General features: G+C 44.4%; 1 protein-coding gene across 1 annotated transcript in view; it reads right to left on the reverse strand.

Moving 5' to 3' along the window:
• The window catches only part of POLQ (DNA polymerase theta), an 84,585-nt gene that overhangs the window by 22,604 nt on the left and 49,392 nt on the right, over positions 1–12,589 (reverse strand). The window contains exons 18-22 of the mRNA XM_054163329.1: positions 11,535–11,678; positions 10,191–10,387; positions 7,142–7,382; positions 5,225–5,418; positions 2,027–2,164 (exon numbers count right to left, since the gene is read on the reverse strand). Coding sequence (XP_054019304.1) covers positions 2,027–2,164; positions 5,225–5,418; positions 7,142–7,382; positions 10,191–10,387; positions 11,535–11,678 — 914 coding nt within the window. The remainder of the gene's footprint in view (positions 1–2,026; positions 2,165–5,224; positions 5,419–7,141; positions 7,383–10,190; positions 10,388–11,534; positions 11,679–12,589) is intronic.

Below are 12,589 nucleotides of genomic sequence, written 5' to 3' on the forward strand. Positions count from 1 at the left end.
TCCAAGTGCCAGCTGCTGCACTTTGGCCACGGCAACCCCATGCAGACCTACAGGCTGGGGTCAGAGTGGCTGGAGAGGGATGCTGATTGACAGCCACCTAAACATGAGCCAGCAGTGTGCCCAGGTGGCCAAGAGGGCCAATTGCATCCTGGCCTGCATTAGGAATAGTGTGGCCAGCAGGAGCAGGGAAGTCATTGTGCCCCTGTACTCTGCATTGGTTAGGCTGCACCTTGAGTCCTGTGTCCAGTTCTGGGCCCCTCGGTTTTAGGAAGGACATTGAGACACTTGAACATGTCCAGAGAAGGGCAACAAGGCTGGGGAGAGGTCTTGAGCACAGCCCTATGTGGAGAGGCTGAGGGAGCTGGGATTGTTTAGCCTGGAGAAGAGGAGGCTCAGGGGTGACTTCATTGCCCTCTACAACTACCTGAAAGGTGGTTGTAGCCAGGTGGGAGTTGGTCTCTTCTCCCAGGCAACCAGCACCAGAACAAGGGGACACAGTCTCAAGCTGTGCCAGGGGAAGTTTAGGCTGGAGGTGAGGAGAAAGTTCTTCACAGAGGGAGTTGTTGGCCATTGGAATGTGCTGCCCAGGGAGGTGGTGGAGTCACCGTTCCTGGAGATGTTCAAGAGGGGATTGGATGTGGCACTTGGTGCCATGGTCTAATCATGAGGTCTGTGGTGACAGGTTGGACTCGATGATCCTCGAGGTCTCTTCCAACCTTAGTGATACTGTGAACCAAATGCTTTCAAGTTAAATCAGATAGATGAAGGGACTAACAAGAATTTCAAAAGACTGGCATGCTAACATTTCCCAAACCAACAAACTGTTTTCGTATGCAGCAGGCAGCTGCAGCCTCGTTCCTCCATACAAAAAGAGGAAATCCTCATTTTGCTTCTTGCTCTCTGATCTGCCACCACTACCACACTCACTCCTTCACCACCACTTGAGTTTCAGAAATCGATACTTGTCTGAGTAAATTGAACAAGGGAAAACTAAGAAAACAACACAGATTAATGAGTCCTGAAAGCAGGGAACATGTTAATATCACTTATCTGGCAAGAGCCATCATTAGCCTGAAGCAGTTGGTATTAATGCAGCTCCACAACATTTATCAACTGGCAAGCGTGTCAGTAGGCTTCACAGAAATACAAGCTTTTGATATACTAAATTTGATAAGACATCAGAGCAGCCATTTGGAAGACAAATTCTCTGAAGGACAAAATACAGATATGGTACCACTAGACAGGGGAAAATGTAGTATTTAATCACCCTGGTATTTCAGTACCTCTCAAGATGACATTGAAAAATTCTTCAACTATTTGCTTTACAAAATTATTGTGCTGGTTTGGTCTTAAACATGGTTTGGGAAATTGAATTCTGCCTAATATATTCTTATTGAAGCCTGCTGTTTATAGTCCTGCTATAGCCTGCTATTCATGTCCACACTACACCCAGGCTTTAGAGTTAACTCTGCCAACAAAGAAGGCAGAATGCAGTGTGAAATTCCACTGGTAACTGGAGGAGCAAATGGCAGTTAAAATGTACTTCCATTTAAGTCAGTGTACCTGAGTCATAGAATCATAGAATTGTCAGGGTTGGAAGGAACCTCAAGGATCATCCAGTTCCAACCCCCCTGCCATGGCCAGGGACACCTCACACCACATCAGCCTGCTCAGAGCCACATCCAGCCTGGCTGCAAAAACCTCCAGAGATGAGGCCTCCACCAACTCCCTGGGCAACCTCCTCCAGTGTCTCACCACCCTCATGGAGAAGAACTTCTTCCCAACATCCAATCTGAATCTACCCATTTCTAGTTTTGTTCCATTCCCCCCAGTCCTATCACTCCCTGACACCCTAAAAAAGTCCCTCCACAGCTTTCTTGTAGCCCCCTTCAGATACTGGAAGGCCACAAGAAGGTCTCCTCAGAGCCTTCTCTTCTCCAGACTCTGATGTATCCAAGCAGCAGATGGATTAAATAAGGAGTTATTTTTAATGTCACTTTCAGATGAGAACCAGAATTTACTGTACCTTGGTTGTACTGAACTGCTTGCTCAACCTAGCCCTGCTCCCTTTAGCAGTTGCTCTTCTGGTGTAACCCAGAGTTTTCTTGCTCCCTTGAACTTTTACGTCTCCATTTTGTGGCAGCTTCAGCTCCAGGAACAAAACCTGCAAAAGGCCATAATTTCAAATCAGTTTCTACACACTACTCCCAGAAGAAACCAAAAAGTAACTGAGCACTTAAACAGCTTGTTCCAACCAAAGGATAGTACAAATGCTTCAGGTAATTACAAAGCTGATTAACGATCTCTGCTATCAAAGTCGCTCCTTCTCATTTTAATTAACTACAAAATGCAATCTAAAATCTCATTTTCTAAACACTGCAAGTTAGAGTTCAAAGGTATGTTTTCAGAAAAGGTAATTAACTCCATCCAGTAAGTCAGGTTACTGCTGACAGGCAGCTGTAATGAAATGTGATGTTAAGAGGACTAAAAGTGGGAAGAACATTGGTGAAAAAAAGGAGTGCTAGCAGCGAGCAAGCTTCAGAGCAAAGCACATGAGAGAAAAGGCAGTGGTCACAAACACATTTTCTAGAAGAGCCTGAATATTAGCTTGTCTAAAAAAAAAATGGCCAAGAACTGGAAAATTAAATATATCCTCATTTGTGGACAGACAAAACACAGTTCTTCATTCCATGTTTCTGTGTAGCATTATACACTATTTAGCAGCTATTGTCTTGCACTTCACAGCTGGCAGAAGGGAATAGAAGCTTTTCTCTCTCACATTTTTACAGAACAGAAGTGTGGTGGTCTGAGCCTTAACTGGGATTTAAGAGCTCAGATGGGGGCAAGACTGAGAATCCCTCCCTCGTGGCCCCCTCCCTTTCCCAATAGAGAGGGAAAAAAGGGAAGGGGGCAAATCCACCGAGAAATAATTTGGAGTCGGTCTGGAAGTAGAGAGGTAAAAGTTTTCTTTAAACACTACATATATATACATATGTATATACATATATATACACACATATATAAAACAATAACAGGAAGGGTTCACAAGGGGTAAGGAACAAGGATGGATAGGGGAAAAAAAATATGTATACAAAACCAGTCCACCAGGCGTGGATATAGCAGGGAGAGGACCAGGGCTGGCCACGCGGCAGAAAAGCAGGAAGCCAGCAGCAGTAGCTCTCATCCAGGCAAGGCAGGAGCCAAAAAGAGAACTAATGGCTGCAGTGTCTTCCTTGCAGTGCCTTGCTGGACAGGGAGGGGGAGTGGAACAGACTAACTCAAACTCAGTCTCCCAGGGGGAAACCCCCCTCCCAGGAGGGCAATGCTCTCACAAGCACACCCCCCCGCCCTTTCAGGATGGGCATAATCCATCACAAGAAGTTTTTGTGACACAAAATTAGAAGGGTAAAGCTCTACTAACCCATACAAGAAACTTCACGATTCCTAACAAAGTCTCCACATGAGAAACAAGCTTATCTAGTTCAGAGAACAGTATTTCAGACTAAACTTTCCCCTTTCTCTTTCGTGAAGCAGAATGGAATTGGAGACAAGCATTCTTTGAGGAGTTCTAACTCAGGCTACTGTTACTGAGCAAAACTTCTGCATTTGCAACAAAGGAGGACTATTTCTGTGGGACTTTTTTTTAGTGATGGTTGCTCACAGATTTTGACTATTTCCATATAAAGTAGAGCTCCTCAGCAAGAAATTAGTATATAGAAAAAAAGGGGGGGGAGGCATGTACAGCAATTATAATCTATTCTTACGATGCCATGTAACGTACATTAAATATAAAGCAAAGTTCTTCAGCAATAAAAGTCTTGCTAACTTATACAGAAATTTGTTTCTTGAGGTTCTTTTAAAAAAGAATATCTATACAGGGTCTTAAAACCAGACAGCAGTTCCAAATATTTTAAAGCAGTCTTTCCTCCTCTTTCGTGTCTCCATAGGGTCCTGGGACTGTTCTTAGATGACATGAAAGCACATCACATCTAGGCTGGAAGTGGGTAGATTTAGACTGGATATTAGGAAGAAATTCTTTACAGTGAGGGTGGTGAGACACTGGAACAAGTTGCCCAGGAAGTTGTGGATGCCCCATCCTGTAAGTGTTCAAGGCCAGGCTGGAGAGGGCCTTGAGCAACCTGATCTAGTAGGTGATATCCCTGCCCATAGCAGGGGAGTTGGAACTAGATGATGTTAAGGTCCCTTCCAACCCAGACCACTCTATAATTCTATGATCTTATGTGCAGGACACTGGTATTGCAAAAAAAAAAATAAAATCATCTCTGACACAAAATATTCCATTAATAGCCATTTAATTGGCAGATCATCTCATGTACCACAAGAAGTGTGGTGGTTTGAGCCTTAACTGGGACTTAAGAGCTCAGATGGGGGCCAGGCTGAGAATCCCTCCCCCGTTACCCCTTTCTCTTTCCCAATAGAGAGGAGAAGCAAGGAAAGGAACAAATCCACCAAGAAATAATTTGGAGTCAGCCTGGGAGTAGAGAGGTAAAGAATTTTCTTCAACAGTATACATATGAGGGGGGGGGGTATATATGTGTGTGTGTATATATATGTGTGTGTATATATATATGTGTGTGTGTGTGTAACAATAACAGGTAGGGCTCACAAGGGCAAGGAACAAGGATGGATGGGAAAAAAAAAAGAAATATGAAATACAAAACCAGTCCTTTGCAAAGGTGTGGGGTGCAGCAGGGAGGACCACATGGCAGAGAAGCAGGGAAAACAGCGGCAGTCCTCATCCAGGCAAAAGGCAGGGGCCAAGAGGCTTAATGGCTGCAGTGTCCTCCTTTTTATAGCCTTGCTGGGCAGGGACAGACTAATTCACTTTCCCAGGGCGAAAAACCCCTGCAGGGAGGGCAATGCTCTCACAAGCCCTCCCCTCCCTGCTTCCAGGATGGGTGTTAACCCATCACAAGAAGCCACTAGCCCTTCATTGCAAACATGCTGATTTTACTTCTACCTATCTTATTTTTGCTGAAGTCAGAAGAAATCAGCATGATCAAGCAGGAAATACACAGCACCTTGCAGGAAACAACCTCAAAATAAGCATAAGGACAAATCAACCTTGAGCAGAGTTCAGTTTTCATTTTGTCTTTATTCACACACGGTCTGCTCAAGAAGGCTTTTCCTAAAGTCTAAGCAAAAGCCTGTTGAGGGTAACTTCTAAGAAAGTTCTCTCCCTCCCACCCTAACCCTCACAAACCTCTGCAATGTCATCAGGGCTGGTCAAGGAGAAGCTGTGGCCTGCCAGTTGATATGCCTTGGTCTCAATCTCACTCAGTTTAGCTTGCATCACCTGTTTTTGAGTTTCATATGCTGTAGTGCTAAAACCAATGCCATTCAGCTCCAGCAGAGCCAAGCAATAATGGGTGGGCATCTCCACGTTAGAAAATATGTCTGAAGTAAGTAGAAACCCCAACAGAAGTTATTTACCAGTGAAAACAGATCAATTGCACATCAACAGAGTCATAAAAAAACCAAACAGGGAATCTTCAGTTTTTAAAATCCTCAATGTCCTGCTACACTGAATTCTTTTAATATTAATCTAGTTTAAATACTTTTGGGTTTGGAATATTTCATAGTAAGAAGTAGTTCAGAATAAGTAGTATTACAGAGCTTTTACTCACTGAAGTATTAAGACAACTTCTATCATTCTATCATACCCTGTGCTCAGCACTGGTTAGGCCACACCTTGAGTCCTATGTCCAGTTCTGGGCCCTTCAGTTTAGGAAAGATGTTGAGTTGATGGAAGGTGTCCAGAGAAGGGCAACAAAGCTGGGGAGGGGTTTGGAGCACAGCCCTGTGAGGAGAGGCTGAGGGAGCTGGGGTTGCTTAGCCTGGAGAAGAGGAGGCTCAGGGGAGACCTTCTTGCTGTCTACAACTACCTGAAGGGAGGTTGTAGCCAGGCAGAGGTTGGTCTCTTCTCCCAGGCAACCAGCACCAGAACAAGAGGACACAGTCTCAAACTGCACCAGGGGAGGTTTAGGCTGGAGGTTAGGAAGAAGTTCTTCATAGAAAGAGAGATTGGCCATTGGAATGTGCTGCCCAGGGAGGTGGTGGAGTCACCATCCCTGGATGTGTTTAAGAAGAGCCTGGATGACTTGATTAGACTTAGTGATGGTTTAGTTGATTAGATGGTGTTGGGTGATAGCTTGGACTCAATGATCACAAAGGTCTTTTCCAATCTGCTTAATTCTATTCTATTCTATTTTTTTTCCCCTAGGAAGCACACATCTCTCTATATATCAGCACTTTATAAACTACAAATGTGCTTAATGTACAGCTTTCTAACTTTACAATAGTTTATGCCACCATCCACATCCTTTAAAGATGTTCCAAGGTTTAGCTGTCACGATCATAAATATCACAGTATCACAGTATCACCAAGGTTGGAAGAGACCTCAAAGATCATCAAGGCCAACCTATCCCTCAAGACCGAGTGCCACATCCAATCCCCTCTTGAACACCTCCAGGGATGGTGACTCCACCACCTCCCTGGGCAGCACATTCCAATGATGAACGACTCTCTCTGTGAAGAACTTTCTCTTCACCTCCAGCCTAAACTTCCCCTGGTGCAGTTTGAGACTGTGTCCTCTTGTTCTGGTGCTGGTTGACTGGGAGAAGAGACCAACTCCCTCCTGGCTACAACCTGCCTTCAGGCAGTTGTAGAGAGCAATGAGGTCTCCCCTGAGCCTCCTCTTCTCCAGTCTAAACAATCCCAGCTCCCTCAGCTTCTCCTTGTAGGGCTTGTGCTCAAGGCCTCTCCCCAGCTTTGTTACCCTTCTCTGGACATGTTCCAGCATCTCAACATCTTTCCTAAACTGAGGGTCCCAGAACTGGACACAGGACTCAAGGTGTGGCCTAACCAGTGCTGAGAACAGGGGCAGAATGACCTTAAGTTAAAATGTAGTATTTCTTTTTCTCTTTTACAAAACAAACATACTTTCCAAGAGAAGTTCTGAAGTTCTGTCTTTTCTTTTAACAAATGAACATGTTGCCACAGAATACACTTAGATAACAACTTCCAAATTTCCTCTCTTCCCTACTGATCCTTCAGCCTGTGGTAGCCCAGCTACCCTTACCCTTCATCTTTGCCCTCAAGCAGAGGAGTTCTCTTTACCTGTCAGATGTTCCTTCTGTAATTCATTATGCAGTTGGTTCATGACATTGAAGACAAGCACAGACTCTATCGCTGCTCTGTAACGCCCAGTATGATCTTCACTGGCACTGAGCCCCAGGCTCTGCACACCTTGGCCAGTGCCTACTCCTTCCAGCAGAGGTAGCTCACTGGGGAGAAAGTTAGTCACCATGTTGTGAAGTGTACGTTCCTTAGAGCCGGAATCAAGCAGCCAACATGCCACCTGCAAAAACGAAGTCCTCCATGAGACCTTTTTTCCACTTCTCATAATACAGTGTAAATATTTAACTGGGGGTTAATGCAAAGTTATGTGCAGATTTATAGAAACATAGTCAGTAAGGTTGGAAAAGTCCTTGGAGATCATCAAGTCCAACCTGTCACCCAACACCTCATGACTAACTAAACCATGGCCTCAAGTGCCATGTCCAAACCCTTTTTGAACACCTCCAGTGATGGTGACTCCACCACCTCCCTGGGCAGCACATTCCAATGGCCAATCTCTCTTTCTATGAAGAACTTCTTCCTAACATCCAGCCTGAACCTCTCCTGGTGCAGTTTGAGACTGTGTCCTCTTGTTCTGGTGCTGGTTGCCTGGGAGAAGAGACCAACCTCTGCCTGGCTACAACCTCCCTTTAGGTAATTGTAGAGAGCAAGAAGGTCTCCCCTGAGCTTCCTCTTCTCCAGGCTAAGCAACCCCAGCTCCCTCAGCCTCTCCTCACAGGGCTGTGCTCCAGACCTCTCCCCAGCCTCCTTGCCCTTCTCTGGACACGTTCAAATGTCTCAACATCCTTCTTAAATTGAGGGGCCCAGAAATGGACACAGATTGGTTTATTTGATTTAGCAGGCAGACTGGAATTAATTTGTGGAAACGCTACATGACTTCAGACAGAACCTGCAAGAGAGCCTAAGTCACTGGAAAGCTTGATTCTCACACAAATTTAACTGTATACATTTGAAAACCTTATCCCTTCTCAGCTAAACACATCTCAGAGTCTTGTCCTCAGGTTTTTTTTATTTATTAAAAGCCAATGCCAAGAGGATTAAATGTGAAGATCAGGATCAAAACATGTTCAATCTGAAAACTGACTTTGTAAGAATCAAAACCTGCTGTTGATCTATAATAGTAGTCAAGCTGAGCTCTCCTGTTTTTTGCACGTCAGCACTAGCACCAAGAATTCTGCAAGGCAAATTTTATTCTCTGTAAGCCTCATCCCTCCAACTGTCTTCAAAGCAACTTCACTTATAGTTGTTGCATTTCAGTTTCTTGTGTCAGAATAGGATAAAACACAGGTTTCAACATTGTCTCTGCCATACAAGCAGAAGATAAAAACCACAGGTAGACTGTGTGTATATATTCACTGCATCACTGAAAGAAATGAGTATGGCTCCATTTAATACAGGGGACAGTGCATGGAACAGTGTTCTTCCTGCTCTTTCATTTTCTCTGAAACTATGAGAAGCTAAGCTTATCCTTGTGTTGAATTCCTTGACTACTTACCTACAGACTCAGATACTGCCATGATGCTGTTCAGCCCACGTGATGCAAGCTTTAAATGTCAACACCAAAAATTTCTATGCACCTACAGCTTTCCCTAACAAGAAGAATACTCTTTATAGTATTTTATCTGAGTTACAAATGCTACCCTGAGCCTGTTGAAATTATATGTAGACATTGTTTTGTTTTGAGAAAATAGTGGTAGCAAGTTGGTCAACACACAGCAGGTAAATCCTTTGCTTACGAAGTTGTCTGCTCTCAAAATCTCCCCCTCTACTCAGCTCTGCTGAGACCCCACCTCGAGTACTGCCTCCAGTTCTGGAGCCCCTATTACAAGAGGGATCTGGAGGTGCTGGAAGGTGTCCAGAGAAGGGCCACGAGGATGAGCAGAGGGCTGGAGCACCTCTCCTGTGAGGACAGACTGAAGGAGTTGGGGCTGTTCAGTCTGGAGAAGAGAAGGCTCCCAGGTGACCTCATTGTGGCCTTCCAGTATCTGAAGGGGGCCTACAAGAAGGCTGGGGAGGGACTTCTCAGGCTCTCAGGTAGTGGTAGGACTAGGGGGAATGGAATGAAGCTGGAGGTAGGGAGATTCAGGCTGGACGTGAAGAGGTAATAATTATGGATATGACTAATCTTTTTTTCTTTAGACAGCAGAGAGATGCACATCTAAATCAAGAAAAGAGATCCCCAAACTGTGCCAGTGGCCCAAAGAACAGTCTCAGGTTGGCACATAAAACCCTCCACATTTGTGTCAAAGTAATGACAACACAGCCTGACACCTTCAACTTTTAACAAATTATTCTTAGAAGAAAATCCCTTAAAAAGTCAGGATCACAGTTTTCTCTTGGTGCAGCTCTGTCAACCAGGCAGGAGAGGAGGTGTGAGCCCTAGCAGAAGAGGTTAGTGCAAACATACTGCCAGCAAAAGGCTGTATTTGACATAAGGAGGAAGTTCTTCACCATGAGAGTGGTGAAGCCCTGGAATGGGTTGCCCAGGGAGGTGGTTGAGGCCCTGTCCCTGGAGGTGTTTAAGAGCAGGCTGGATGAGGCTCTGGCCAGCCTGATCTAGCGTGGGGTGTCCCTGCCCATGGCAGGGGGGGTTGGAACTAGCTGATCCTTGTGGTCCCTTCCAACTCTGACTGATATCATGATATGATATGAATTTGACCACAAAAGCACTTCTGTCATTTTAGTCTTAAACTTCTTACTGCAACAAAATAAGGAGTTCAGCACTGTCCACTTGAGCAGGGGAGAGATTCAGCCTCATTCTACCCACCCAAGCAATCAGGCATAAAGGATAAATGTGTTAACCTATAACTGAACCTACTCTGTTTTTCTGATGGGCACTATGAACACACAGAGCAAAAGAATTCTCCTCTAAATATGTTGCCACTGGAAGAAAATTCCACTAAACCCCCTGACAGCAGTGCACATTCAAATCCAAATAACAGAAGGAGAGTACCAGATACTCCTGTCTTCCCATTGGTGTGTTTAAACTAGAAGTTTTACCCAAGCTAAATGTATTATTCCTGCAAACCTTCGGGTCCTCAAAACTTCCTTCCAAAGAGATGCCACAAGCCATCACCAGAGTCTTGTAGTGCTGAATGAAGTTATACATGACAAGTGAGCGCTCCTGCTTGGGCTTCTTCTGAAGGTACAGCTGCAGGTGATACAGTCTCTCTGCTACAGATAGGTTCTTGTCCAAAGGTGGTGGTGCCAAACTCATACTGATTTCTAAGACAGGACATACAAGCAAAAATTCCTCTTTCAACCCCACTGTGTGATAAGAATGGCAAGAGAAAAGTCTTGAACACAGTCACCCAAAGCATAAAAACCTGCAGTTGGAGTCTAAACAAACAACAACAAATCCATACTATTATATATTTTATCAAAGCAGACATGACTCCCCAAAGGAACATGTTATGCCTGTACTACTAAACAAAGGAGAGCCAGGAATCAAACCCTAGCCATGAGCCCACTGTAATGGGTTACACCCATCCTGAAAGCAGGGCAGGGAGGGCTTCGCCCATCTCTGGAGGGAGGTTTCCCCCTGGGAAATTGAGTTAGTCTGTTCCACTCCCCCTCCCTGTCCAGCAAGCCTATAAAGAGGAAGACACTGCAGCCATTAGCTCTTTTGGCTCCTGCCTTGCCTGGACGAGAGGACTGCTGCTGGCTTCCTGCTTCTCTGCCATGTGGTCAGGCCTGGTCCTCCTCCCTGCTACTTCCACACTTCTTCAAAGGACTCCAAAGGACTTTCCCCATCCATCCTTGCTCCTTACCCTTGTGAACCCTTCCTGTTATTGTTTTTTATTTATATATATTTTTTTTATTGTTCAAAGAAAATGTGTTACCTCTCTACTTCCAAGCTGACTCCAAACTATTTCTTGGTAGATTTGCCCTTCCCTTTTTTTTTCCCCTCTCAATCAGGAAAGAGGAAAAGAGAGCAGGGGAGGGATTCTCAGCCTTGCCCCCATCTGAGCTCTTAAATCCCAGTTAAGGCTCAAACCACCACACCCACATATGGGATTATGCTCAGCATTCAGGTGTTCTAGAGAGTAAAAACTGGAAGAGGTGGAAAGAGAAAAGCAAGCATGCCAAAGACAGCATGGCAACCATAACATTTTAGCCATAAGCACGTCCAGCAGTCCAGTGCTTGAGTGAATTACCTGGTCTTATTGTACAGTAGCATAGATGTAGCCACAGAAATACATCCAAAGGTCTTCAACACTTAAGACTGCGGGATAAAAGGGCTAAGTCACTCAATCACCAAGCTGAGCTGGGTTTGGGATACTCAAAACACTTAAAAAAAACCCTATCTGCTGCAGATAGTTTCCTGAAATGCAGTGCTGTTTACAACAGCAGAGCCTGTCTGCTCACTTACCAGTCTGGTCTTGTATCTGCTGCAAAGAGATGTAGTAGGCATCTTTTCCACCCCAACATACCGCTAGTCCAACTACTAAGGTGTCTTCACAGCCTTGGACAGGAAATCCATCATCTTTAACTTGCATCTCCTGAGGAGAACCTACTAAAGGAATCATTCATTTTGTTACAATCATGAAATGGCATTCATAAATATAGAAGAGTTTGGATAGTGGAAAAATACAGACATCTGAGCCTGATTTTCTTACAAGTTAATATACACCATGATTATTATCTCTAGGGAGAAAAATCTGTGTTTCTTTTGAGAAAACAAACAAAACACCACAACAACAACAAAAATCCATGTTTGGAATAACAAAACTTTCTCTTAACAGCAAGAACCTTATGAGAGGCAGCTGAGAGAACTGGGGTGGTTTAGTCTGGAGAAAATTAAGCTGAGGACAGACCTCCTCACTCTCTACAGCTACTACAACCACCACCTGGTGGTGGGTGTTGGTCTCTTCTCCTTGTAAAAAGTGATAGGATGAGAGGAAACTGCCTCAAGTTGCACCAGGGGAGGTTTAGGATGGATGTTAGGAAAAATTTCTTTACTGACAGGGTGGGCAAGCATTGGAACAGGCTGCCAAGGGAAGTGGTGGAGTCACCATCCCTACAGATGTCAAAAAAATGCATAGACATGTCACTTTGGGACACAGTTTGTTGGCTGCGGTGTTAACAGTTGGACTTTATGATCACAAAGGTCTTTTCAAACCTTAGTTATTCTATGATTCTATGAGCCATACTGTGGTAGCTTTAGGCTATGCCTTTAAAATTTAGCTGCAGATTCCGAGGAGAAACGTAGAAAAATATAAATAAATCACTCTTGGGTGTAAAAAGGAAAACAAAAGATTGTTCTAAACAAATTCATTGGATGAAAGCCTGGGATAAGAGAAGCTGTATCCTAACAATTCTTCACATTTCACTTCCATTCCCATTCCTTTTCTCTTCTCTGATCCTGGCTGTTTTGCTTCACCTGGGAGATAATGCTCCTGGCTGACCTTCAGATAAGACTAACAC

Source organism: Dryobates pubescens, chromosome 8 (assembly GCF_014839835.1).
Source record: "Dryobates pubescens isolate bDryPub1 chromosome 8, bDryPub1.pri, whole genome shotgun sequence".
Classification (NCBI taxonomy): Eukaryota; Metazoa; Chordata; class Aves; order Piciformes; family Picidae; genus Dryobates; species Dryobates pubescens.